Below are 27,693 nucleotides of genomic sequence, written 5' to 3' on the forward strand. Positions count from 1 at the left end.
CCACAAGCCAAGATGAAAGTGGATGACCACAGTTCCAATTGTTGAGGGATGAACTCATTCGGGTCTTTTTTGATACATACTGTACGGCGTCTCTGAGCATGCGAAAAATGCACTAGAGTAAACGGGGTGAAAATTTTAGTATATCCATAGTTGCTCGAATTACCGACTCTGCTGGGCGATTATGTCGACTAAATATTGGAACGCAACGCGCGATGCCCGCGCAACTTTAACCAATAGTTTGGTAATACACTTGCACGATTTGCGAACTTTGTTCCGGAGTAAGTCTGTTCATTATGAAAAACAAAGAAAGAACATACAATATGAGTATAAATCAAGTAACAGCTGTCAAAAAGTTTTGCCTCATTGAAAACCACACGCCAAAAAAACACCCGTTATATTAGTAATTTATAGCAATTAAACATTTTACTTTTCGGTACTCTTAACAGTATACTACTACAGCAGACTACTTGTAACTGTTTTCAGGAATTATGAGTTCTTGCCTGTTTGATATTTGTAGTAAACCCTCTGGGAAATTGTGGCTTATAACATTTTTTTATAAAAACTCAGTGGCAACAAATTTCAAAGGTGTATTTGAGAGATCGAAAAGCTGCCCGATTGATTGTGAGCGTCCGATTTCCTGATTCTTATCACCTTATGCTATTAATTGCTCACAGTAATTTTAGCAAGAGCAGCAGTACCTTTGTTTTTCCTACTGGGCCGCTTTAACAGCACTCATAAATATTTGCAAACATAAATATGTACGTAAGCACTTGTATTGGTCAGCATTTGTTAGATTGCATTTAATTTGATTAATTCATGCTGAGATTTTACTTGACGTGAAAAAACCGTTGTTCTGTTTATTTTTCAAAAATATACATAGCAAATTTTAAGCGAGATACGAGCGCGATATGAGCGCATAAAAACTGATGAAAAATGCAAATAACAACAAAATGTTTGGCATAATGACAGGTGTTGAGTTTTTGTTATTTACATAATTGTTTTTGTTTTATTTTATTTTTAAAGCAACTGTTTTCATTGCTTGCAATATCGTAAAAAGCTTCAAACCATTTTTAAATAAAATATGTGCTGAAATAAATTGTAATTAAAAATATTTTTAATAAAAAGCTATATGATATCTAAAACTATATATATATAGCAACATACATATATACATATTTTGGATTTAAGCTCTTTCCCATATTATTTTTCTTTAATGATATTTATGTTATCTTACGACTCAATCAAAACGCTGATTAATTGCCAGCATTTACTCCAAGTCGGCCCCGGTAGAGGTAGCTGGGTCTAATGCCACCTTATCTATTATTTACCATTGCCACAGCATGCAACGAGCGGCCGCGCCGCATTACGCAACGGCCTGAAAGAAGCGAGATGCGTAACGAAAGCATGGCGCCAGGCATGGACTCACGCTGCTGGTGGCAAAAACTGTGAAAAATTAATATACCATAGCTTCGGTTTTTAAACAATAACAAAAAAAATGGTAATACCATGAAGTTTTGTGGGAAAAAACCACACAAGTTGCCAGCGGAATTGCTTTAATTGAAAATTTTAGTTGTTTGCTTTTGCCATATCTTTCGTCTACATTTTCCACTATGGTTCTTGTTACACTATGCCATTGCTTGGTTTTTGTATTGTTGTTGTGCAACTAAGAAAACATTCAACATTTGTGTCATATTCATTCAACAAATAGATAGTATTTCCTTTTACCCATTTTAGTTGCGAAGCCGAGTAGTTCGCTGGAAGCGTCGTGTAATCTTAGAAGATTTCAAAGACTTCAACCGAAATTTTAATACATATAAGCGTGAGTACTCTTCGCGCAGAAAATGTATAAAATTGTGGCATAATATTTACAAAATAAATATACCGTTTTTTCAATCTCAGTGTGAAGTAAAGGGATATGTAATAGAAGCATTGGTAAAAGTAAAAATATAATATATGGTAGATAGATTTGCGTTTATCTTTCGCAGAATTGTCATTTATTTATATGTGTGTTGATATTGAATATCCGCCCTTCTGGAAAGACAGCTCATTACTCAAAATAAGTAGTTTTAGAGTTTGTCAAGTTGAAGAGCTTGTTTTCATCAATGATACCAGTCTTACGGGAAATCTCGACAAGCAATTTAATATTGCAAAAAATCTGTATTGGTAGCAATATTGACAATGGAGACTGCACATTGCTAAAGTTTGGCAATTGATGTCTAAATATATATTATGCCGTCGGCTAGCAATGAACTGTCAGTTATGTGGTTTGCAACGCAGGGTTGCCAGTCTCGATATTTTGTGGTACTTAAAAAATAAACTTGAATATATTTTAAATAGGAAAGTACGGAAGGGAGAAATGTCGGTGACTGTTTGAGCTTTAAATCATCATCTCAGCTCATTCGTTTCTAGGGGAAAAATCTAACATTCGCGGATATCTTACCGTACGATCTGTAGAAGCGGACGGTAAAAGCGGTGGTCACTCTTTATTTACATTGCGCTCTCATAAGATAGGTCGTATCAGCTGATTCGGTCCACGGTTTTGCTTCGTTGACTGTTTGAAATTACCCAGACGCTAATTTACATTGAGGACCGAAAGATCCTCAACTAGATCTCTCTGTATCCTTCTGAGTACAATGGAAGAAATATTATTAGATCCAGATTTCACCTTCCAATCCAAAACTGATAACATGCTGTGAGATATCGATTGGTATAATGTGGTGTGAGAACCATATGAGAACTACTCTCTAAAAATAGTTTATATTCACGCTTACCTTTTGCTCTATCTTAGTGTCTGGCTCAAGCGAATGAGGCCTACTGTAGGAAGCTTACCAATTATTTTATGTTTATAATTCCAGATAATTGTAGAAAATTTCGGAAAAAATATTCTACAAGATCCTTTATAAGAGCATAACTTAGTACATTTTTTTGGGTAATTTTTCAGAATTTTCTACTTCAAATTAGGAATTATTTTACATTCTTCTGTTAATTAAGTTTCTGTGACCTAAATCATGTATTTGTAAGTGGTCATCATTCATGTCTGCATTGGCCAAATAATGAGTGTGACTCCTCCCTTCCAGTTCTATATCGAAATGTTTCAAACTGCTACAAATCAAGAGCTAAACATTCTGAACAAGTTCACTTTGAGTGCACATTATCTTAGGTACTTGAGAACAATTTCACACTTTTTATGTAAATGGAGATCACTTGACAAATATTTTCAACTGCTAGTAGTTACATGCGTAGCTATTAACTGATCCTATAACGCCAATTGAACTACAAAAAAAAACTTCGCAGTTTAAATGCCACAAGCCCACATACAAATATATAAATATACTATGTACATATGGAAGTTGATACTGAAAAATTAATTTACATAAGAAGTACATTTGCTGCAGAACTCAAGCAGAATGCGTCCTTTCGGAAACACTTGAGCGTTTATGATTTATAGAATAACTGGGTATTTGATGTTGCAATTACTTAACATAGGACCTTGCGGTGAAGCATCAGGAGAAATACTATTTTCCATGGAAATTAACTAGTCCAAAAAATACCAGTATGATACCATTCACTAACGTCTTTTCATGAAACCGTCTTTTCATGAAAGAAAATAAATTGTCTTAATTCGTTAGGTTAGCCGAACACACAACATGTATACAAGCCTTAGACAGACATAATTAAATACTGTAGTTGACAAAAAGCAACCATTTATTATCAAGTAATAGCATACACTCTTGTGAAATTGAACTGAACAATTGTTGTTGCACTCGCATGTTTAGGAGATCTAAGAAATGGCAAACCGAAGATTCTTAAAAATAATATTATTCTTTTGGCATACTTTTGTGTATGAAAAATTGCAGAAGATACTTGTGTCTACTTTGGAATATTCCTGAACTAAATCTGACAATTGCCATGTGATTGAATAACCTAAAGTAAACGTGTCACTTGCTTGAATACAAAGAGAAATGATTGCTCTTGTGGTTTATAATAGTTGCAGGAGGGCTTGAAACTTGGAAATTGGGTCTTGAATTACTATATGTTTATCTTTGATAAGCACCATACTTAATAAGCACCATGTATATCCACGTGACTACTTTTGTAAACCCTATCCTGGATGGTAATTGCAACTAACTCTCTTGGCAAAATGAGTATAAAGAATACTAAGAGAATACTCACACCCGAAATTCAGTGAAGTAATAAACAACCTAATCTATGGTAGAACATTAGCAGATATTTCTGAGACCTTTTGTAACATAAATATATGTACTCAGTGTGAGCAGTTGAAAAGAAAAGGTAAATTTTGAGTTTTTTTGAAAAGATTACGGTTTTGTTTTTGGATAAAGAGCGATACTGGGACATTGATTTTGCTAAAAATTTAGCAATTTCGGAACAAACTTCACTGCCGCACGTTTCATGACCAAAACATTCGAGAAAATTGAATGGCATGAGCCGACTGATATGCCAACATCAACTGCAACTTCCTTAATAGTGATTCGACGATTTTTAAGAACAGTTTTGTTTTGCCTGTTTCGATGTTTTCTTCGCTTGTTGACGTGGTCGCATCTCCTCTTATAAATACTTTTTTTGAGACTAACTGGACTCACTGAATGCCACAGTCAACATTTCAAGTGCCTGGGGGCACTTTATTCCATTTTTAACTCAAAATTTAATACCTATTCTTTGATTCATTTTTTTCAAAGTCAAAAATCGAAAAGGACACAATAACGTGACTAAGCTTTTCTGTTGTCACATGATAAACATATGCGTCCGACTTTAACAAAAACAAAATATGGATAATACATTCGATTTGCCCGCGACAAATTAAATTTCACCTTTTCCTTTGAACACACCTTGTATGTGTAACAATTATAAGAAGTTTTTCACTTCCGCACGACGAGATCCTTGCAATATATTAGTAGAAGGCTTCAGACGCCATCTCATTCGCCAAGGAACTAAATTGTTACTTATTTAGTTGCTTATTAAAAATAAACAAAAAAGATGCTCTTCTTTCTTTATAAAAAATATTCAAACCCTCGAAATATGAGTAGTATCCCATTTCGTAATTTTCAAATCCTACAGAATGCAAATTGCATAGTCCAGCATAAGCAATCACTTAACATTATTTTGCGACATTGTAGCAACAATAATAAAAATTGCATTCGTTAGAAGCCCATACAACACATACGATGGGCTGAGTGCAATCACCTCGAAATAAACTCGAAGAAAATCAGGAGAACAAAATTAAAATACACCCTAAGCATTGTCGCCTTGTTGCCATGCGCTTGACGACCAAGTCGCTGTCACATGTAGTCAACCAAATAGATAAGATTAGACATGTGTAGCAGACAGGGAGGATGTGCCTAAAAATAGATATGCATATAAGTACATATATAAAAGTGCATTCCGAACACGATTTAACGCTAAGTGCTGGAGAAAACGTAGCGCACCATCAAGCGCAGTCGCGGTAGTTGGTATTTCCCTCTTTATGAAAGGCGACAATTGATTGGAGGTGAGTGAATGGACCGATCGCGCGTGGGGGAATGCCGCCAAATTGCCGTGAGTAGGGTACGCATTTAATGAAGGTGTGACATTGCGCGGCGGCGCGGATTTTTAGCGACCATTTACACGTCAAAGGCGAAGAAGAAAACGAAACACAGTGGAACAACTCTGTAGAAAAATGTATGGATGATGTTGCCTGATATAAGTAGATAGGTCAAAACCAAATATGATATTTTTTAGGCATTAAATATACCCAGAATTTCATTGATTTATATTTCCAGCTATTGGATATTAATTTTTGTTTATTGCAAACGTACATATATAGCTTTTGTAGAGTGGGAATTAAACGATCTTGTCGCTGTCTTAGCTTTGTTGTTGAGGGCAACTTCCAAACTTTATTCCAATCGGTTTTAGATATTAATAGAAATCAATCTATTTTCGAATTTATAATAACCCATAGATAAAATATATATAATTTTAGATATGAATTTTTCTAAAACCGATCTACCAAGTGGTTGTACTAAACCATCCTTTCAGTGTATCCGCGATAATTTTATATTCGTTCTCATTGATCATACAAGGTTATGGTATAGAGAAATTGATTACCTGAAACATATCAGATAGTTTCTGTAAAGTTTGGAATCACACGACATTTTAAACGGGTCTTTTAATTTCGAAACTTTGCGCTAGTTCGTTAAGCCAGCGTTGTATGTATGTTGTTATGAATGTACCTTCAAAGCTTACGTATTTATTTCCATTTTTAGGCATGACCTAGCCGGCGTAGGACTGATTTGTAATTTTTTTTTTTTTTGTTACAAAGTCCTGGTTTTTCCTTTTTATCTCTCATGAGCCTTAAAGTCCACTGGTTGGTAAGAGGCATTTTTCTTTTCCTAAAACAATTAAAGTTTTCTTCGACTACGAGGCTATAACTGTCAACAAAGACCTTGCAAGCAGAACACAAATGTATTGACTGTTTATATGATGAAAGGTGATATTTTGTTTTCTCCTTATTTGCTACTACATCCGAAGACGGAGAGCCCGCATTAGCTTTGCGAGGATAGCTCATTCAGACAATGTAGATATTGTGATCGATATATTTATTGTTACTGGGTACAAATAACTTTTAACGGCAACCCTACTAAGATTTTAAAAAAGTACTTTATAAGCTATATTTGAATAGCTCTCTCAATAATTTATGGGATCGCACAATTTTGTTAATCTTTTTCCGGGCAATTTTTATTTGTATCCATGCGAGTTTATGTTCTCTCAGAGTTTCCCTGTTTTTCCATTTTACAGACCCATAATCAAAGATTAATTTTCTCCAATCTAATGGGCTCCTTTTGAGCCAATACAAGCATGCCAACGCTTAATCCATACACTTGTTATAGTCCTTGGCTGGGATGGCCTTCAGTGCCTTCAGCGAATTTTCGATTTTATTCGATTTCAGCTAATTTTTGGAGCGCCATTCGCTAGATTGTTGAACAATTTTAACGTCGTATTCATAAACTCATTTCTCATCCAACAATTGTTTGAAATTTAGCACTTTTCATATCATCAAGCTCCACTATTCAAACGCAGTGTTGCGATGTCATTGCGTTACTGGCGCATGAATGCTTTGGTTTCCTTCCATCAACTGCAGTTAGCTTAAAATAGAATATGTGGCTAAGCCTGAAATGTAGTATCTGATCTTAATGGATTTTCATTTCAAAGTTTCTTATAGTGAGAGTTAACTATAGTGGTTTGCTATTAGATTCTTTTCATAGTTTGCTTATAGCGTTGTTCGATATGGCGTTAGTCAGTTTTTGCACCACCCTAACTTAGAATATTATTTCTTTTGGCAGTGTCTTGTTTTAGTGTTTTTTAGCTTTGAAATGCATTTGCTCCCCTCAAATGCTAAAAGTTCACTGTTTTTTCATCTTATATCTCTCAGCTTCATTTTAATGCCATCACTCGTTCTTCTAGTCGCGCCCAAAGACATGGAGACGCACCCTCCAGCCAAGTTGTCCATTCGCCAGTTAGTCAGCCAGCCATTCAGGCAGTCCAAACAGCCATGCGGCATGTCTGTTGGCATCATGCGCCAGTCTGCGTCTAATTTATTTCTTTCGTCTGTTTGTCATTTTGATTTAATCTGTTTGCACGATCACTTTCGCATCGCGATCCCCCATCATCATCACTGTACACATAACATACCTAAATATAACTTGAATATGGTACCGACGAGAGTCCCCAAAATATACGTTTGGTAGTATTTTTAGCAATTTTATGGCTCCAACTCACGGCAACAATTACGCGTGAGTTGTAATGTTCCCTTGGTGGTTTATGCATTTTAAATGATCTCGGAAGCATTTCGGCCTCAAATTGCGAGGGGGTCTACGGCATACGGTTATGCAGTCAATTTAAATGCGAACATTGATCTCGACAGCACATGAAGATTGTTCATATCCATTCATTTATTTTTTAGCGAAGTGACACGAGGTGATTTTCTGTCGCATCCATATGTACTTGGTTGATTGTTATGAGAACCACGTGTGCAATATAATTTAGTACTTCGTTACTCGAAAAGAAAGAAAGTAATTATCAAAATTGTATAACCAGTTTTGAATGGAACAATATGTTGAATATAAGACGAAATTATTGAAATTTTACCACATTTAATACCTTGTACAAAACACAAACTCTTGGCAAAGAAATATTCAGATTTATTTAATAGATATATTATCTTAAGCCTCTATACTAGTTAGCTGTTTTATCTAATCAATTTTTATATTTAGATCGGAAAAAGCTTATTAATGCGTTGTATTAGTCATATATTATAGTATGGCAATATGTTACGTAGATTATAATAGTTCTATTCACTTCACAGTTACTAGATACACCTCAACCTAATCGAGATATATATATGTAGAATTGGTTATATCAAAATGATCATCAAGACGTGATTAATTAAATTCTGTCTTTTTGTCTGTGCGTCCATCTGTGAAATAGGAACACAAATTTAGATATATGTTATATATTGCAAAACTTTGTAGGCGTGTCCTCTGAGTAAGTTTATAATGTAGTTAGATCTTTGTTTAAAAGGTTTCGGTGAGGTCGGACTATTGCCATGTCCATAAAACGCCGTTAAAAAATCTATATGTGCTATAAATAATTGACAAATAATCCTATAAAAATTAAAACCTTTTGAATATTTGGTAAAGCACCGCTAGATATTTTGTACATATTTTACTAACTAGGTTAGCTTAAAAGAAACTATCTGCATTAACTTTTACAAAAATAGTGTCTTCAAGGTCAAGACCCCGATACCGAATAGATGACCTTGTTGCCAATGGCTGCCTCTATACCTAAAATATCGTTTATGTGTGTGAAATCTTAATGCGCTTTAAAGACAATTCTGCCATAACAAAGTTATGCGCTGCTGCCCAAAAATAGATAATATTTGGTCTGGAAGTATTGATTCCTATATACCGGTTACTTTATACCGCATATATCTTGGCAAAACTAAATAAACATTTTTTTTTGCATATGAATGCTGTACAAGTAGCTTGTTGTCGAATAGGTGAAATCAGTTACTGAATTTGTTTATAATGATTATCGTTAATCTAGTGGAGCCTATTCCGCCCCTATGGTTGATTTATTCCTAAGAACCCAATGTATAAAACTCCATTGCTTTGTGCCCCGCTTTTTATCCTCTCAAATTGGAAGAGTGTAAAGTGTTCGCTTAAACCTTAACTTTCAAAATATTACCTTAAGTACAAAAGTACATACTAAATGCTATTCGTTCTCTGAAATTTGCTGAATTCATTCGGCTTCTTTGATTTGATCGATTTTTTTATAAAAGTTACAAAAATCTCAGTATCGTGTACTTTTATACCTCTTTTAGCGCTTAAAACTCGTTTTCAAACTCTTCTTCTAAGCAAATCTCTTGAACGATTTCGATGATGCTCAAAATATGATTTACAAGTATTTCGACATCAGTTGGGCAAGCTCTGCCAGGAAGTATTCGGTGGAACAACTCACTCAGTTACTACTAGATCCTCGACAATACTGTTATTTCTGTGTACAATTCTGTTTTTGTTTTTGTTCAAGATTCAAACTCCACCGATTAATAGCTGTTAACCTAGTCCATCTGTAGAACTATACTTATTAATAATTGGTTCCCAAATCGCTTGCTTTGCTTAGGAAGGGTTCGATACCACAAGAAAAGACAGTGATAACAAGTTTGATAATTTTAGACAGCAGACCAATAATAAAGGTTCAGTTCCAAATCCACAATTGTGCCAATGAATATTTAAATAACACTAAGTGCTGCTGCGCCGAAAGCAGTATGTGGCAACACAGAAACGGCAGCTGTAGCGGCTTCGTCAGCAGTTATTTGCACCTCTAAATTCACTTGGTTTAATTAAAATTTCCATTTCAAGACAAAACAATTTTCTCAGGCAAACTTTGCGCACTTTCAGCACACAAAGTTCCTTCGACAGCCCCACGGCGTTGTTGCAACAACACAATACCTGCATAGATATGTGATCTGTAGGCAAAAATGCCAACGCCGCTGAATGGCAGCATACCGAGAACCAACTGGTAGGTGATGAGACCGCCAAATCAGAAGTGGCAGCAGCCGTAAAGTAAGTATACAGAAGTTTCGCGATGATTGCGGTTTTACCAACAGACATTCTTTGAATTTGCGTGCGATCTCGAAATGCAATTAGTTGCAAAATACAGCTATATGGCTACGGGTGTTTATACAACAGTGGTATGTGTTTATGGGAATTTATGTATGTTAGTTCCTATATATCTAGTCGCCGGAAGAAATTTAAAAATAATAGAAGAAAACTGTTAAAGACTTTAGAAAACGAGTTTCTAGGTAAAACGTGCGTGAAATTTTCAGAAAATGGGTTGAGATATTTCCTATTCTCTAAAATTTTATTGGAAAAAGGGAAGTCGCAAAGTGAAGCCGAACCAGTTTGAACATTTTTTTGCATTCTACGGTATAATACCCGGATCACTTTGGCTAATAATATCAGAAAGATGCCAATCTTTTGAAAATTTTAATTCTTTCCAATTTGAAGATGTTTAAACAATTTTCTGGTTATTTCTCTTTTTTTTTTGGGGCCAAATATTTTAATTTTGTTAAAGCAAAAACTATTTTTATACTCTCGCAACTTGTTGCTACAGAGTATAATAGTTTTGTTCACCTAACGGTTGTTTGTATCACCTAAAACTAATTGAGTTAGATATAGGGTTATATATATATATATAAATGATCAGGATGAAGAGACGAGTTGAAATCTGGGTGACTGTCTGTCCGTCCGTGCAAGCTCTAACTTGAGTAAAAATTGAGATATCTTTATGAAACTTGGTAGACATGTTTCCTGGTACCGTGAGACGGTTGGTATTACAGATGGGAACGTAATCGGACCACTGCCACGCCCACAAAACGCCATTAATCAAAAACAAATAAATTGCCATAACTAAGCTCCGCAATAAGATACAAGAATGTTATTTGGTACACAGGATCACATTAGAGAGGGGCATCCGCAGTTAAATTTTTTTTAAAAGTGGGCGTGGTCCCGCTCCTAATAAGTTTAATGTGCATATCTCCTAAACCGCTAAAGCTATAATAACAAAATTCACTGATAACAAATGTTTTTGGCTCCTCTATCGACAATGTGAAAATGGGTGAAATCGGGTGACAAGCCCGCCCACTTCCCATATAACGATACTGTTAAAAAATACTAAAAGCGCGATAAACCAAGCACTAAACACACCAGAGGCATTAAATTTTATCTCTGGGATCGTATGAGATGACTTTATAGGAACCGCGTTCAAAATTAGTCAGTTTGCGTGGCACCGCCCACTTTTAGGTGAAAACCCATATCTTAAAATCTTAACCGATTTCAACCAAATTCGGTGCATAATGTTATTTTCATATTTCTATGTACGAAAATGGGCGAAATCGAACTACAACCACGCATATAACACCATTTTCAATTCCATCTAATTCTTTCACTTTCCACTATGCATATCAAGCAACAATGATTATATCGGGGTTAAACTTTGCGTGAATAATACGTTTAAAGTATGCCACCTTGTGACCAAAAATTTTCTAAATCGAACCAAAACTGTTCAAGCCCCTAAGTACTAAATATGTGGACTCCAGTGCCTATAGTTGATCTTCTACCGAAAATATCAGTCAATCCACAAAGAAATCTCAAACGAGTAGACCATTTGACTTTGCGAGAGTATAAAACTTACCCCTTCCTTACTTGTTTAATTAATATTTATGCAGCTCGTATCATTTCCTCTTGCAATAATCCGTGCCGACTTTCGCAAGGATATTTTGTCAAATTAACAAGTTTTTTTATATAGCGACTTAATTTTGATCGTTCAGTTTCTATGGCAGCTACATGCTATAGTAGTCCGATGTGGGCAGTTCCGACAGTTGACCCACTTCTTGAGGAGATAGGTTCAGAAAGATATCTTAAAAACTGAGAGACTATTGGGGGTATAACAGACGGGCATGGCAAAATCGACTCAGCTCGTCTCGCTGATCATTTATATATGTATATATTCTAGAGGGTTTCCGTCGTGTCCAGACTTAGTATTTTCGGATATTTAACAATCGGAATTTTTTCATCGATATGCTTATATCAAATGTTAGCCTCCTTTCAGTGAAGAAGTGAGAAAGATTCTGTTGATAGCTATTAAATTAAGAAGAAATTTAAACAATTTTATTGCTTATCTCCAAAATGAAACTGATTAAAATCCAGTCTGAGGGTTGATCTATAAACATTATGCATTGTTTCATCGTTTGAAAGTCTGACCTCGTTGAGGTTTCAGTAGTAAACATTCCCCAAAAGGAATCTACCATTAATATAATTATTTGGAGTATATTCTAATTACGTGGACCCGGGATATTCGCCTTAATATCTTTGACCGTCCACGATATAATTATTTAAGTTAAGTCAATCTGATTATTAGTCTTTAAAAATGATGTTAAGGGAGTTTTTCGACAATAGAAGGTCGCAGAGGACTTTATCAATGGTCCTTATGCGACTAAAATGTGCTAATCTAATCATTTTTGTTTAGTTCCCTACTGAGCACTGAATTCAGGTTTTATAAATGATTTTTCATATTGTTTAACTTGACTTTTAACAATAAATGAAGACTTCAACGCATTTTCACTTAGTGCGCACTGCAAATTCTCAGTTTCTAATTTCTCAATGGGTTTACAACAGTAAAATATAATACACGCGTCAATCAAAGTGCATATGATGACTATCATATATCGAGCTATGTAGGTATACCTCTTCACGAATTTTCTCAAACTGGTATATTCTCTAAAAATTATAATTATTACGGTGCTGTGTGTAGACTCAGCAAAGCCAACAAGGTTAAGATCGAATAGCCTACAGTGGCAATACTAATGCTGTACTTAAGATCACTTGACGCTCCAAGTTTTATTGTTTGTTATATTGACTTCATTACCCTCAAGGGTTAAATCACAAATAAGCGTACTGTTTGAATTGATTTCTTTTACGAATCACGACAAAATTGGATCTTTGTTCTATTTACATCTATTCCTTTAACGTGTGATGTTCGTACGCTCTACTAGAAATACTTACATACATTGTCCATCGATGTATGTACATTAGGGTTACTCTTATTTTAAGCTAACCGTGAGACATAACTATACCTTTTAATAAACATTCTGATTATTAACGAGTGTACTATTATATCAAAACTTTAGACGTATGATATTAAGTAGTAGTAATATTTAAGTAGTAAGATGTCATATTATGCACTTCCGTGACGTCATAAATTGTTTAACGTTTTAAAGCGGTTACCGTTCTACAGTTTTTTGGAGAGTTCTATATGAGCAACTGATTAAAATTTTTACCCAGCTTAAAGTAATACAATCTTGCAATCATTTCCACTTCAGACCTAAACTCAACTTAGTTACTCAGTTAGCAAATATTCTGTACTTTCACTTATAGAGCAAAGTTTCTGATCGGCAAAATTAGCGTTAGAGTCTTAGCTTTGACTACTTATTTTGGGTGTAAGAACAAAAACCAAATTGTTTTTATTTTCGGCTTATTTAAACATATATATGAGCAAATAAAAACTGTTATATTGGTATTTTAACACACAATATAACCAAACTTTGTATCTAGCCCCTCCCCATACAGTATAGAAATCGGATGATAAATACGCCCACAAATCTACCTATTTATGGATATATTAAAAAAATACTAAAAATGTGATAAATCACTAAATTTTTACGTCAGAAGCATTAAATTTCAGAGCCAAGATTATTAAGAACGTCTTTATAGGACGATCATGAATATTAGATAATGGGCAGGGCGCAACTTTAGGTGAAATTCAATAACTCGGGAACTACTTTAATTAAAATGGGTGTATAATCTTACCTCAATATTTTTTTGTTACATTGTGAAAAAGCGGAAATAAGCCTCAACCATGCCTACTTCCCTTATATTATATTAAGTATATTTTTAAATTCCATATTATTCTTTCACTTTATAGTGTACAAATCAAGCAACAATGAAGATACGGAACAAAACTTTGTATTAATAGTTTGATATTAATGTGTTGAAATTGGACTATAACTTTTCAAGCCCCCAGTGCCCTTGATGGACTTTTTACTGAATGAACTTTTACTGAAAATATCGTTTAATCTGTGAAATGGATTACTGCAATTTAAAAAGTTTCTTTTTCCAATAATACTAAATATAATAGGTCAAAACTTCACAATATTGGGCCGATTGGCCTTACATCGTATATATCGGTCAATGAGTGAGTTATCTTAATGAAATTCGGAAATTCTATGATTATTCTCTGTTTTTCTGCAGAAAATAAGTATAATCGGGTTAGTATTTCCTCTAGCCTCCATATATGAACATACTTAATATAGTAATTTCCGACTTTTTTCAGTCGATTTTCAACAGTTTATTTAGGCCAATATGTGCAATCTTTTTTAAGAAAATAGTGAAATGGATCGAAACCCCAAACTCTAATGTAACGTTAGTATAAATATATCGGGCAGTATTAGTATATAATATTCGTTTACACCCAAAATTAGCCTTTCTTTATTTGATAGTGATAAAGTAAAAAGTTGTTGGAATATCTCACATTTGGCATCGTCTGAACTTTACATCTTTTCTATTTAAATTATGCGACAGAGTTGACCGAGAAACGTCGTAAAATTAAATTGAATTGTGATTTCGACATATATTTACAATCTGTGCGAAATACTAGTATTGCTAGAATACTTACATTTTATACCCTGAACAGGGTATTTTAAGTTTGCCACGAAGTTTTTAACACCTCATAGAAAAAGTCGGAGATCCTATAAAATACACATATAAGTATATACCTTAATGATTAGCATAATAAGCTGAGTCGCTTAAGCCATGTGCATCTGTCTGTCCATCTGTCTGTCTGTCTGTCTATACGCAAACTAGTCAGTTTTTGAGGTATCGATCTGAAATTTTTCACAAGTCTTTTCCTTTCTAAGGAGCTGCCCATAACTTTTGTATCTGACAAGACATCTTGAAGAAATTTGGCGTAAGGTAGCAATATCCAAAGGAATTGTTATGATTGGATCACTAAGCAAATAGCTGCCATAAAAACTAACCGATCAAAATCAAGTTCCTGTAAGAAATATTTTGTTTTTGTGAAGGGTATTATAGCTTCAGTGCAACCGAGGTTAACGTTTTTTCTTGTTTATTATATTCGATTATGTATGTCTCCACTCATTCTTTGAAACAGATCGGCGCTTCAGCTTAATCCCAAAAATTGTATAAATGGTTTTAAGTATATGAATACATACAGACATATGTACATGTATAGTAAACACATATATGCCTATATAAAACATTTTTTGCACTTAGTTAAACATAAGTTAAATAGGTATCGTACACAAATAAAGAGTCATCAACAAGACCTGTTCTTCACTCAATCTCTCACAATCGCGCTGGCCTATGAACGGTACTTTTTTTTTATATAATGATCACTGTCATAAGCTTTGCGCATACGGCAGCTGCCTCTTTTGAAGTAATTGAAGCCCTTAGGGCAATTCTTTGACGCTGGCTTTGCGCTTGCGGGGAGTGTTAAGTGGCATGTGAGTACTTTCTTTAACGAATATTCAAAAGAAGAAGAAGTGACTTGTAATCATAGCAATGAAATATTGTGCGCAAGAATTTCACACTCTGCAAATAAACCGTTAGAAAATTTTGATTTTTACAAAATTTGCTTATCATTTTGGCCTACAAAATAATTTCACCGTAACTGACGCAGCAACGATTTTGGTATAAAACCTTTGATGGACAACCAGACATCAAACAGAAGCACAGCTGGTGTAGTGCTGACAAAAGTGTTGACGAGTGAGTGCGCGGGACAATTGTTGAAAAAGGATAATATTATTATATAACAGTAAAAATGTTACTGAAGCTGATTTGTGTAATCGCATTGACACAAGCACTGGTGTCAGGTAAATTTAACTCTATTATATTATATATAAACGAAAAGTGGCTAAATTAAATGCTAATCTAAATTCTAGCTGCGCCCAAGAAAAAAGTATCAGAGGAACATGTTGCTGCGTTGTTTGTAAAGGACACTGATAACGGTGAGCTGCGCTTCTTGACCGGCACCAGCAACGTCAACCAATTGATCACACAAGGGCAGGATTTTCTTGAACAACTGCGCCCAAACAGTGGCTCCAATAATATTCAACCAATTTATATAAATTTGAATGGTGGCGGCATTCAGACTACATCACCCACTGGTACTGGTGGGGGTGGTAGTGGTGGAGGTGGTAATGGTGGTGGTGGTAATGGTGGTGTTTTGGGTGCCGTTGCTTCTAATGGTTCACCAGTTGCTGGTCTATTACCGCAAATTGTTGGTCAAGCTGTGGCGGGCGGAGGAGCAACCAACACATCGCCAACCAACACATCGCCAACCAGCACATCTCCAACAAGTACGGCTACAGCAGGAAATAGGCGTCGCATAATTAGACGTGTTAATAAACGTCGTCAAGGCAATCGTAATACAAGCAAACGTCGTCGTAATCGCCGTCGCCCTGCTAAGGGAAATAAACAGTATCCTAAAGTTGTAGTAGTGCGGCCACAACGTGGTTGACACACGCTATAGAACTGAATTTTAGAGAGGAAAAATGTATCGATAAAAAAAATTCTACTAAAGGAAACCAATAAAGTCTTTAATTTAATAAAGTTTGGAGCAACAATTTTTTAAAATTAACTATCTAGAATATAAAATCTTTGGCGCTAATTGAAAGTTCAACAGCAGACCCTTCATAGCATAGAAAGAAGTAAGAAGGGGCTAAGTTTAGATGTAACCGAACATTTTATACTCTCGCAATTTTCAAAGGTCAACGCCGAAGTAAAACCTTTAGGTATTGGAAAAACATTATAATGCGAAATTCAATTAAATTTATTCAACGAAATCGTGAAGGGATTATAATCATGTTCGGTATCCTACTAACTTATATTATAGGTCGTTAACTTATTTAGCTTCGCTACTGTAGTTTGCTTCATATCCGAGATATTGGTATTAAAATCAGGTTAACTGAAATGATATGTCTGATGTATATGATATAAACTCAACCAAAGAAGCTAAACTTAATATATTGGATAGCAATATAAAGAAAAAATCAACCAGTGAAACCGAAATCATTATATGTAATAGGGATAAAGGGCTAAGGCAATGGTCTAGACCGATTTCAATCATACTCAGTGCTATATTTATGTAAATATCACTAATATTATAGACAGCTAGAAATTCGGAAATCATTATACATATTGAATAAAAAGGTCTGCGCTGAGTGCGTTAACTTGTCGCATTCCTCAAGTATATTCGGGAGTATGTTTCCATGCAATTGTATGAAGATAACACACGCAATGACAGACATATGCACCATAAAGTCTGCTACATATTTTCGGCATTAAACTATAGTATATTCAATATTATACGTGCAGCTTTAATTGACTGCATTATGGCTTCTAGTCATTAGGTAGGATTCTTTAAAAAAGTTTAAAATTAAACGAAAAGTTCAGCAGTTGTTGTCGGTCAGGTATACGTAGAAATTCGACATTGTTTGCTCAGTGTTCTGCGCCGTTAGAAAATTGCACTTATTTCTCTGAATGTATCTGCCGAAAAACCTTTACCTAATCTCCAATAATCAATGTTGTATAAAATTTTACTTCATTATTAACCAGCTGAATATTTATTAATAATATGGGTAATTAGTTCATTACTTCAAGACATTTTTAGGTGATTAATACATCAGAGATAATGAGTTGCATTAGCTGACAAATCAATAGAAAGGTTGAGTGCATGTAGCTCACTCAGGCGAACCACTAACACCATAGTAACCTCAGTCATCATCACTAGCAGCTGTGCAACTGTTTCAAATATGTGGTTTTCCCACATATTTCCTTCGCAAAACCGGCGATAAGCCTGGAATGTTGTTGGTAACAGTTGAACATTTTTGTGCTAGGCGTTAGAAGCTTACGACAATGTTGCTACGTGATAATTTTCAGCTGATTGCCTAGTTATTTTATTTAAACTGTGACGGATAATAACAGAACAGCACTGCCATTTAATGTTGCTAACGGCAAGTTAGAGGATTGAAAAATGGTTGATAAAAGTTTTGTGTTAAAACTGTCGACGCAAGATCGCCGAGTAGGTACCAGACCTTTATTGATTTTGAGAATAGAAAAATCGCTAAATTTGTAAACATAATAATAATTTGGGAGTAGAGACCGTAAAACTTTATTAATTGGTAGTGAGCCTTCACCAGACATAGATCTATAAAACGTTTTGTTAATTTGCCACTTCAGTAGACACAATGTTGAGATGTTCCGATAAATACTGGGTTAGTAGACTACAAGAGGTGAGCAGAGAGTTGCCAAATTGTCAAAGGTAGAAGCATTTCTTGAAGAATTCAAGTCCGAGTAGACATACTTGTATATATAGGAATTAAACACGTAGGAGAGTTCCCCAAAGAAGATAAAGTAACGAAGGTTTTGAAACGTATGTAGACCACAGCAATATCCTCGAGGCACCACCTCTCGTTAAACCTCTTGTTTCATATATACATATAACATAATAGGCGTATTAATGAAACTTATCGAATAGACCTCACGTGATATTTGAGCAAACGGCGCTGAAATCTCCTGATGATGATAGAATGAAAATCAAATAAAAATTTCTTTTACATTTGCATCATTGTGTTATCTTGCTTGGTACACAAGTTTATTCTTCACATACGTTAAACCCAGAGCTAAGCTTGATAACATGATGTTTTCCGAATACAGTTCTTAAAGTAGTCCTTTGTCTGCCGAGAAGCTTAAAATTTTCAAAATTTTTTTGTGGCTTCATTGACATAGTGGAAGTTTTACACTCAATTAATTTGTCTAATCGCTTTCTTTCATATTATTTCTTTCTATAATTACATTTTAAATGAGTAAAATTTTATTTAAATATGTTAAAGATAAGGTGGCAACCTTTTAGCGAAATTCCAAGTTGATGCCATAATGTTAAAACATTATAGAACAAGACGCTGGCGCGCGTGGTCTGTCACCATCACCGGCGCCGTCGTATTCCGCGTTTTTTCTTATTATTCATTTAGGTATTAGTTGTACGACCGCATACACATGTGTAGTATCGATTACTGCGCAAACACACATACATATATACATACGAATGCCGTGACAAAAACAGCTGAGAAGTACATTAAATGTCTTTTCTGCACACTTTTATGGTCTTTGCAACAGGCGATCAAAATCAAATGCTTCGAGCAAAGTGTTGGCAGGGCGTCAACGGCATTTATGAGTTGGTTGACACTAATCAAACTCAGCAACCGCACAACGGTCAGTGAAGTAATCAACTTTTTACTCCTAATGCTATAACGTAAATTGCGTTATGCGGCTACTCATTGGCCGCACACACGCACACGCACACAGTTTGCATGAAGTACGGTATATGTGATCGTTGCATTTAAGAGCGGAAATGTTGTGGTTGTCGTCTGCGGCTTTTCTCATCAAAAATACTTTTTCTCATATACATAATATAATATGTGTATATGCATACACACTTAAAGGCAGTTAGTTATTTACTGTATGTTTTATAAATTTATGCATCCTTACATTGCCCAATTTCCGCTGTCCGGTTAGGAGCTCCCGCCTTAGTTGGCAATTTACAACAACTTTGCCGTACCCGGAGTCCGAAAACTTTCAACTACTTGATTTGTTGGCAACTACTTTCTCACACTCTAACTCCCCTTTCGATATTCCTTTCTCGAGTATTGCCACATTGCAAATTCTGCTCCGATTTATTGTTGTTTTTATTGCAGGATATTCTTGCCTAGGTCGACTTACTCACATAATTTGAATATACAAATATATATGTCTGTACTTTTGTAATGATTTGATTTTAAATTCATTTGAATTATTGCTTGCTTCCTGTTTCCGTTGTCCTACCCATTGGTATGTCCAACTTTGGGATGCAAATCCTAGCAATCATGAAGACTGTACCTAAAGGAAATAAAGATTTAAAATCTTTATATGAACAAATATTAATAATTACTACTCGAAAAGAGTCACGGCAATCAAGTTTCAAAGGGAATGGTTCTACAAGTATGTTCCAAGCCCAAACACTTCGAACTTGTATGACGGAATTATTTTTTCGAATAACTTCCTTAATATGATAAAGCAGTAATTATATTCGTTAGCTTTAGTTAACATATACTCTTCTTCTTCTACTGCGGCACTACAATTATGGCTCCGACTCGCCCGGGAAAACAAAACATCGCCAGTTGCTTTATCCTTTGGGAGGTCATGCCGGTTGTACACCTGAAGTGCAGGCAGGTCCCTGTACACATGATCCTTCCATTTTATGCGTGAGCGTTCTTGCTTCCATTATCCACCCATGAGTCTCGAATCAATTAATTAAAATAAGTAAACAGAAAAAAGGGTTATATCGGTTGATGCCTAGCTCTGGCTAACAAATGCTTAACAAATTTTCTCCTAAGTTAACTCTCGAATATTTACTAACTTCTTTCGAATGGAAAGTTTGACAAAATTCATAGAGCATAAATAAAAAGTTTTGGATAGACTTCAACAAGCTCTCTTCGGATAAATACTCGTAATCAATCAGTTCGTATCAGTTGGTGCTTTTCACGAACCAAGTTAGTTCCAGAAAGATCTAGAGTTTCGATTTTTGCAAACAATTTTATTTTGCATGGAGTTCTAGTACTACCGCCTTCTACTCCGAAACAATTACACAATCTTTTACTCTCAATCTTAGATATGCTCACTAGCATGCGACTATAGCTCAGAGTATAAGTGTGGTTATTTACATATACTTGCATACTGGGTACCGGAGATTCTTTTAAATGCAATAGAAGTTTCTAAGTTTGTGTCCCATTCACAACAGAATTAATTCCGACAGGGCCTTGAGAAGTACCTTTATTATCACCTGATTTTGTCATACAAGTGGCATTAGCACATACTTCACAGGACAGTCTTAATTATTAAGGATTTGGGAGGTCCAAGCTATGTATATAAAGGAGCAATTTTTATTGAAATGCCTATCCCAATGAATCCAACTGTCGCTACCCCCACTCTAATTTTATTCAAAAAATAACGGGAAAAAAACTATTTATTCATTTATCTACATTAATCTTTCGATATTATGCGCTTAAGCTAGCGCTTTTTCCAATCGGCGAAACTCTTCACAAACTCGATTTTTGGGATAGCCTTTACCTCTTTCAGCGATGCGACGGCCTTTTAAGTTTTTATTTACTTTTGGAAATATGAAGTCACACGGAGCCATGTCTGGCGAATACGGATGTTGGGGCATAGTTACAGCATTGTTTTGAAAAAGAATCCAGGAACCAACTCCTTGATCCATTTCTCTTAATAATCCTAAATCGAAAAGTTGTTTTTATAGGTATTATATACATATACATATATAATAATAGGGAGGATTTCCTCAGCCTAAGAGCTGTATCAGCTCGTATATAGTTAAATATAATAATTTAGTTTCAATTTATTATGGTCTAACTGCAATACGGAATAATATATTCAGTAAATAAGTAAAATTAGTACATATGTACATACATCTATTATTATATAACTACATTTCTCTACGCCTTTACAATGAACCATTTTATTGTAACATTAACAAAAAGTTTGGAGAAATATGCCAGCTTTCTAACATCACAAATTTTGCAACTCTTCTTACAAAATGATGTATTTTCACAACTTCTAAGCATTTTGACCGGCCACAAAGACAACAATGCAACAATATTGAGTTGAACAAAAGCTTATAAATCATTTGCGGTGAAATGTTTAAAGTTTCTTTGCTTTTTGTGTGAAGTTAGGCCTCCCATTATAAAAGTTGTATAAGTAACCACTTGAGCGGTTGCCTACAGTATGGCATAGATGTGTGGGCAAAGCTGCTAAAAAAAACTTTTCCTTATCATATTTGGAATTCTAATGATTTTCCAATAAATAATCAACGTCAAGCCAAAATTACTTTGCAAGTTTTTGCACTTGTATACTGCTGATAAAATACAGCGTAGTTGTTGTTGATTTTTTGTTTTGTCTCGATATTTTGCCTTTGTTTAGAGTTGCTATGTGCCACAAGCAACCGCAACTCGCCTACAAGGCCATGCCAAAACGCCCGAGTTACTAAATACTTGCGATTAATTAAAATCACCATAATATAAATCACTAATTTTAATTTTCACTTTTGTAATTGTACAATGCAACGTGCAACCATTAAATGACGCCTACATGCGGTCAGTGGCCAGCCTGGCCGGCGCCGACAGCTCAACCAGACGATTGTGGTATGCACGTATAGACGAATAGATACATATACATACATATGTAAATGAAGCTGGGCAGCATAAAAAGCAAACTGCTGCAGATCAGACAATATGCAAAGCACACTTCTATGGCAACTTGATTTAAAATATGCAAATCACAACAACAGGCAATTGACTCCAATTGCTGCGATTGAATACACAACAACTCTATCTTTAAGTGGAGCATTCAGAACATGATCATAAATTAGTATATGTATATACATACATACATATATATTTAAGAGATAAAGTTATATATATTACCAGGTATATATAACGGGTTTTTCAATAAGACCCGCTTTCGAATCTATCCAATGGCCATTTGACTAGAGAAAGAGATACTTTAAAGCTGCGATTCTATGGTGATACGACAGATAAATGGAATAGAAGAATGTATAGCCCGAAGATACTTAGATGTTCTTGAAGTCCTGTCATATACAATACATAAATATATTTAATAAATGGAATATTAAACGATTTCGGTAGTTAGTTAACCGTTATACTATCTGATCAACTCTGACCCGGACTGACAAAAAAAACTACATTTTTATTTTAATATTAAATTATTATAAATTATAAATAATTCAAAATAAGCCAATATGTCAACCCTTAATTCAATTTTTCATACACTTGTTATAAGTCTCGCTTAATACGGCCTTCAGTGCCTTCGGCGAATTTTGGATTTTTTTTGCTTTTGGAGCGTCATTCGCTAGATTGTTCGACAGCTTCAAAGTCATATTCTTAAACCGCATCTCGTCACCAATAACGATGCGTTTGAAGAATGAAGGGTCCTGAGCAACGTTGTCAAGCATCTCTTTTACGACCTCATGACCAAAATGTGTTGAGTCGATCTATAAGAGATGTTAAGGTCTCCTGCTATCTCTCTGATACCAACATGAAGATTTTCAAGCACCGTTTTTTATCTCGCCTACTTTTCGATATTATCTTCATTAACAGAGGCAGATGGACGACTCGCATAAGGCAAGTTTTCGATGATATAACGACCTTCACTGAATGCTTTGTACCATTGAAAGACTTGTGTGCGTGGTGAAGTAGACTCCTGAATACACGTATGCAATAATTTCAACGATTTAGTAGCCGTGATTCCACTGAAAGCAAACTCGTTGTTAAATTTATTTTCTATGGTAGACATCAATTGACATATGTATAGATTATAGAAAAGGTTGTACCAATTTATGAAAATTTTTTATCGATTCGGTTTACGCGCGCAGTTCAATTGGACCAGTTTCCGTTAAATTTTTTAATTATAAACTAATAAGTTAGCGTTGAAAAATATAGTTTTGAAAATTATATCGCTAGTTAAGTTTTGCTATTGAATACAAACTAAATAAAGTGACGGTTGTTAATTTAAAAATAACTATTATTCAAGGAAGGTACTTATAATTCACCTATCTCTAGTACTTCATTTCACACGCATTTTTCTTCGTTTTGGAGTAGTCTCTAACCAGTTTTACTTTCATGACTGGATGTATCAATGGTAAAGTAATAGATATGCAGCAGATATGGATAGAATAATCACAATTTTTGTAAATTATGCCGATATAAATAGTAAGGTGACCCGATATATTGACATACCCATTTTAATACAATTTTATTTACAGTGACTTAAGCAAGTTCCATAAATTTATTTTTATAAATTGTACGTATACCAACATATTTAAATTAACTTACATACAAATCAACATATCCACACACTTATGTATATTGGGGATTCAATTATTTATGCAAAATACAGCATTTGCTCACCATCGAACAGCTGATAATGACACTGATATTGGCGATATTGTTGGTCATTATTTTATGTACGTAGGTAAGCTCGGCGACTTGCTGTCGGACTTGGCGCCAATTATCTGAAGTAAAACGTGTAAAACAAGTGTTATACATATGTACGTACTGTATGCACGTTACGTTTTGTATTCCATTATGCGACTTACCAATGGCATTAAATTTAATGTGTTTTTTTTTTGATAGTCTTCATGTGCTTCCCTGCAACATTTTTTATTTATTTTTCTAAACATTAATGATGTCTCTAAAATTTTTTAAGAGATTGTTATTTTTGCTTATTTAAATTATAGCTGTATTGATTCGCTTCAGGCTTCTCTTTTTGACCTTCATTATACAACTTTCAGCTATGAAATTTGTTGATTTTTATGCTCTTACAACATGTTGCTACAGAGTATAATAGGTTTGTTCACTTAACGGTTGTATGTATCACCTAAAATTAATAGAGACAGTTATAAGGTTATATACATATGTACATACCAGTATAAATGACCAGGATGACATGATCAGTTGAAATCCTGGTGATTCTTTGTTTGTCTGTGTAATTTAAGATATATACCTATAATTTGGTACAGAGAGTTGCATTGCGGAGGGGCATCTATGGTTAAAAAAATTTGTAAAAAGTGGGCGTGACCCACATTTGCACAAAATAAATATTTCTCCTTCAACAGTGTGAAAACGGATGAAATCGGCTGATAACCCCGCCCACTCCTCATATAAAAGTTTATTTAAAAATTAATAAAAGTGCAATAAATTAATAACTAAACGCGTCACATACATTAAGTTTTATAACCAGGATGATACAAGAGGGTTTTCCAGAAGCCGATGTAAACATTTTACAATTTATTAAATTTAGCTTCTTCAGTTGAGTTTATATCCCAAATATCTCATTGGAAGATGATTTTATTACAATTTCTGCTGACGGGAAGTAAAGAATTGTAATAAAACTAAGTGCACATGTGACCTATAAGATAACTAAATAAAATACCAAATTAGATTGTAATTCATTTACGATGTCATCGAATAATTAATGTTGAATTCTTTCACAACATTTTTTAATACACAGTTTTCCTAACACCTAAGGGTATTTTACCTGCTTTGATCCCTACAAGTAGCAAGAGTAGGTTCGGTTACATTCAAACTTAACCTTTCCTTACTTGTTTTAAATTGCCTTCGGGCACAAACGGCGACTTAACTGTAACGTGTACATAGGTATGTATATTGATATAAGTATATGGATAAACATATATCTGTGCACATACATACATTCACTTTTGCTACGTATTTCTTTGACAATATTGTGGATTGAATAAACATGTACATACCATACAACTACTTATACTTGTATACCGTAAATGCCTGTCTCAGCTCGTGCTCAAACAGCATTAAAACTCATCAATATTGTCTTAATTGATTTGCTGTAAAATTAATGAAGTGTTATTGAATTGTTTGCAGAGCTAAATGTACGTGAGGCACGAAGTTGTCTTCTCCCAGTAGAAATTGTTTATGTAGGCATTATATTAACATACATATATATATGTATACCATTTATTCCTTTAGTCCGCTCCTACTCTACCACTCTCTAAGAATGGACGTATCAATCTACAATAGAGATGCATAAATCGCATGGAGTAGGAAAACCATCTTCTTGCCTTCTTGTATTGATTTACTAAATACTGGATGACTTTGTTGTTGCTTGCGTACGAAAATTAACGAGAGATCAGAGCTCATTCAAAGCCAGCAAAGAAAGCGATTCGAAGACAACTTATGTACATTCATTAACCGTTATAAGAAAGTAAAATAAAAATTTAATAGAAGATACGCTAATTCCTCAAAAGCAATGGAACTTAAACGTCTCTGTGTGAGAATACGAAACTCCATACGAATTTAATAATTAATATATATGTATATATGTACATAATCGTATTTATAAAATACATATGTGGCTAGCAACTGCGGGTATTCTTAAGAATAAATAAACTAAAGCAAAATCAAAATTTGTATACAACATCCCCTTGACCATGTAACCCATTATATTTGGCTTATGTACAGAATTAAAATTAAATACAGAAATCAAAACGGTTTGATGCAGCACAAAGAAAATTTAAAGGAATAATAAGGTACTGCTTACGAGTTGAATCGAACGATAGGTATTGTTAGCGGTGTATAGGGAGTCCTCACCATCAAAACGCACCCTTGAATTTTGGGCTGGTAAATTTAAACGTGTTCGTACAAGGCTTAAAGACGATCCACGCAAGGGACGACCAAAAACCGCAACCACATCAGAAATAATTGAGCAAGGTCACAATATTGTTAGTGAAGATTTCAGTTTGACTAAGCGTAAAATTGCTGATGCCATAGGCATCTCAGGCGAATTAGTACTTCATATTTTTCATGGAAAATTACATATGAAAAAGCTGTTTGGAAAGTTAGTGAGGCACACGTTAACAATTCAACAAAAACTGGATAAAAAACAAATTTCTCAGCATAATTTAAAGCGTTTAAGCAGAATAAACCGATTTCTTGCATCGTACTACCACCATGATCCTAAATTGCAACAAGAACGTTTACAGTGGACTGAAGCTGGTTATTCAGCTCCAAAGCAGGTGAAGTTACAATGATCGTCAAATAAGGTTATGACATCTGTTTTTGGGATGTAAAAGGAATTTCGTTGATTGATTATTTGTAGAAAGGTAAAAAATCAACTCTAAGCATTATTGCATTCTTTTGACCTGGTTTGCAGCACACAAAAATCACTTTTCACTAAGACAATGCACCTGCTCACAAAGGTGTTTTAGCAATGACAAAATTCTACGAATATTCATCCACCGTATTCACCAGATTTGACTATCAGCGACTACTTCCTCTTCACAAACTTGAAACAATTCCTTCGTGAAAAGCGTTTATCGTCGAATGAAAAAGTAATTCAGCCGTAGACGGGTATTTTGCAGAGCTTGCGGAAAGTTATTATATGGATGGCATAAAGTTATTGGAGGATCATTGCAATAAGTGTATTGAAATTAAGGAAGATTATATTGAGTAAAAAAATATATTTCGTACCAAAAACAGAACTTTTTAATTTCGAGCCCAGAAACTTTTCAACTAACAAGTATACTATATTCTGCATAGCACCCTGGCTGTTTTTCTATAATATATCACACTTATTATTCAAGATATCCAATGCATGGCTAATCTTACCAACATATGTATAAACTTTTTATAAAAAAACTTCAACTTGCTTTTCCAGAAATTTTAATTACGCTATAATAACATGCTATGACCGGATATAACACCGGGTTCACTTAAGAACTTACCATATATTCGTAACCGTAACCGACGTAAAATTATGTAATATTTTTCTCTAGGTTTTGCTATACATACATATATATGTATGTATGTAAACTCTTTTTTTTCTTGAATGAATACAACGAACCGTTTCGGTTGAAACAAATTTGTCCCCAATTGAAAGCACATACCACAACTTTTGA

General features: G+C 34.6%; 1 protein-coding gene across 1 annotated transcript; it reads left to right on the plus strand.

Moving 5' to 3' along the window:
* The first annotated feature begins 15,863 nt into the window (after positions 1-15,863).
* Positions 15,864-16,688, plus strand: LOC106615735 (merozoite surface protein 2). The gene is made up of 2 exons (XM_014232065.3): positions 15,864-16,003; positions 16,073-16,688. The coding sequence occupies exons 1-2, from the start codon at positions 15,952-15,954 to the stop codon at positions 16,648-16,650; spliced, it is 630 nt and encodes a 209-aa protein (XP_014087540.2). The 5' UTR covers positions 15,864-15,951; the 3' UTR covers positions 16,651-16,688.
* Positions 16,689-27,693: the final 11,005 nt, after the last annotated feature.

Source organism: Bactrocera oleae, chromosome 5 (assembly GCF_042242935.1).
Source record: "Bactrocera oleae isolate idBacOlea1 chromosome 5, idBacOlea1, whole genome shotgun sequence".
Classification (NCBI taxonomy): domain Eukaryota; kingdom Metazoa; phylum Arthropoda; class Insecta; order Diptera; family Tephritidae; genus Bactrocera; species Bactrocera oleae.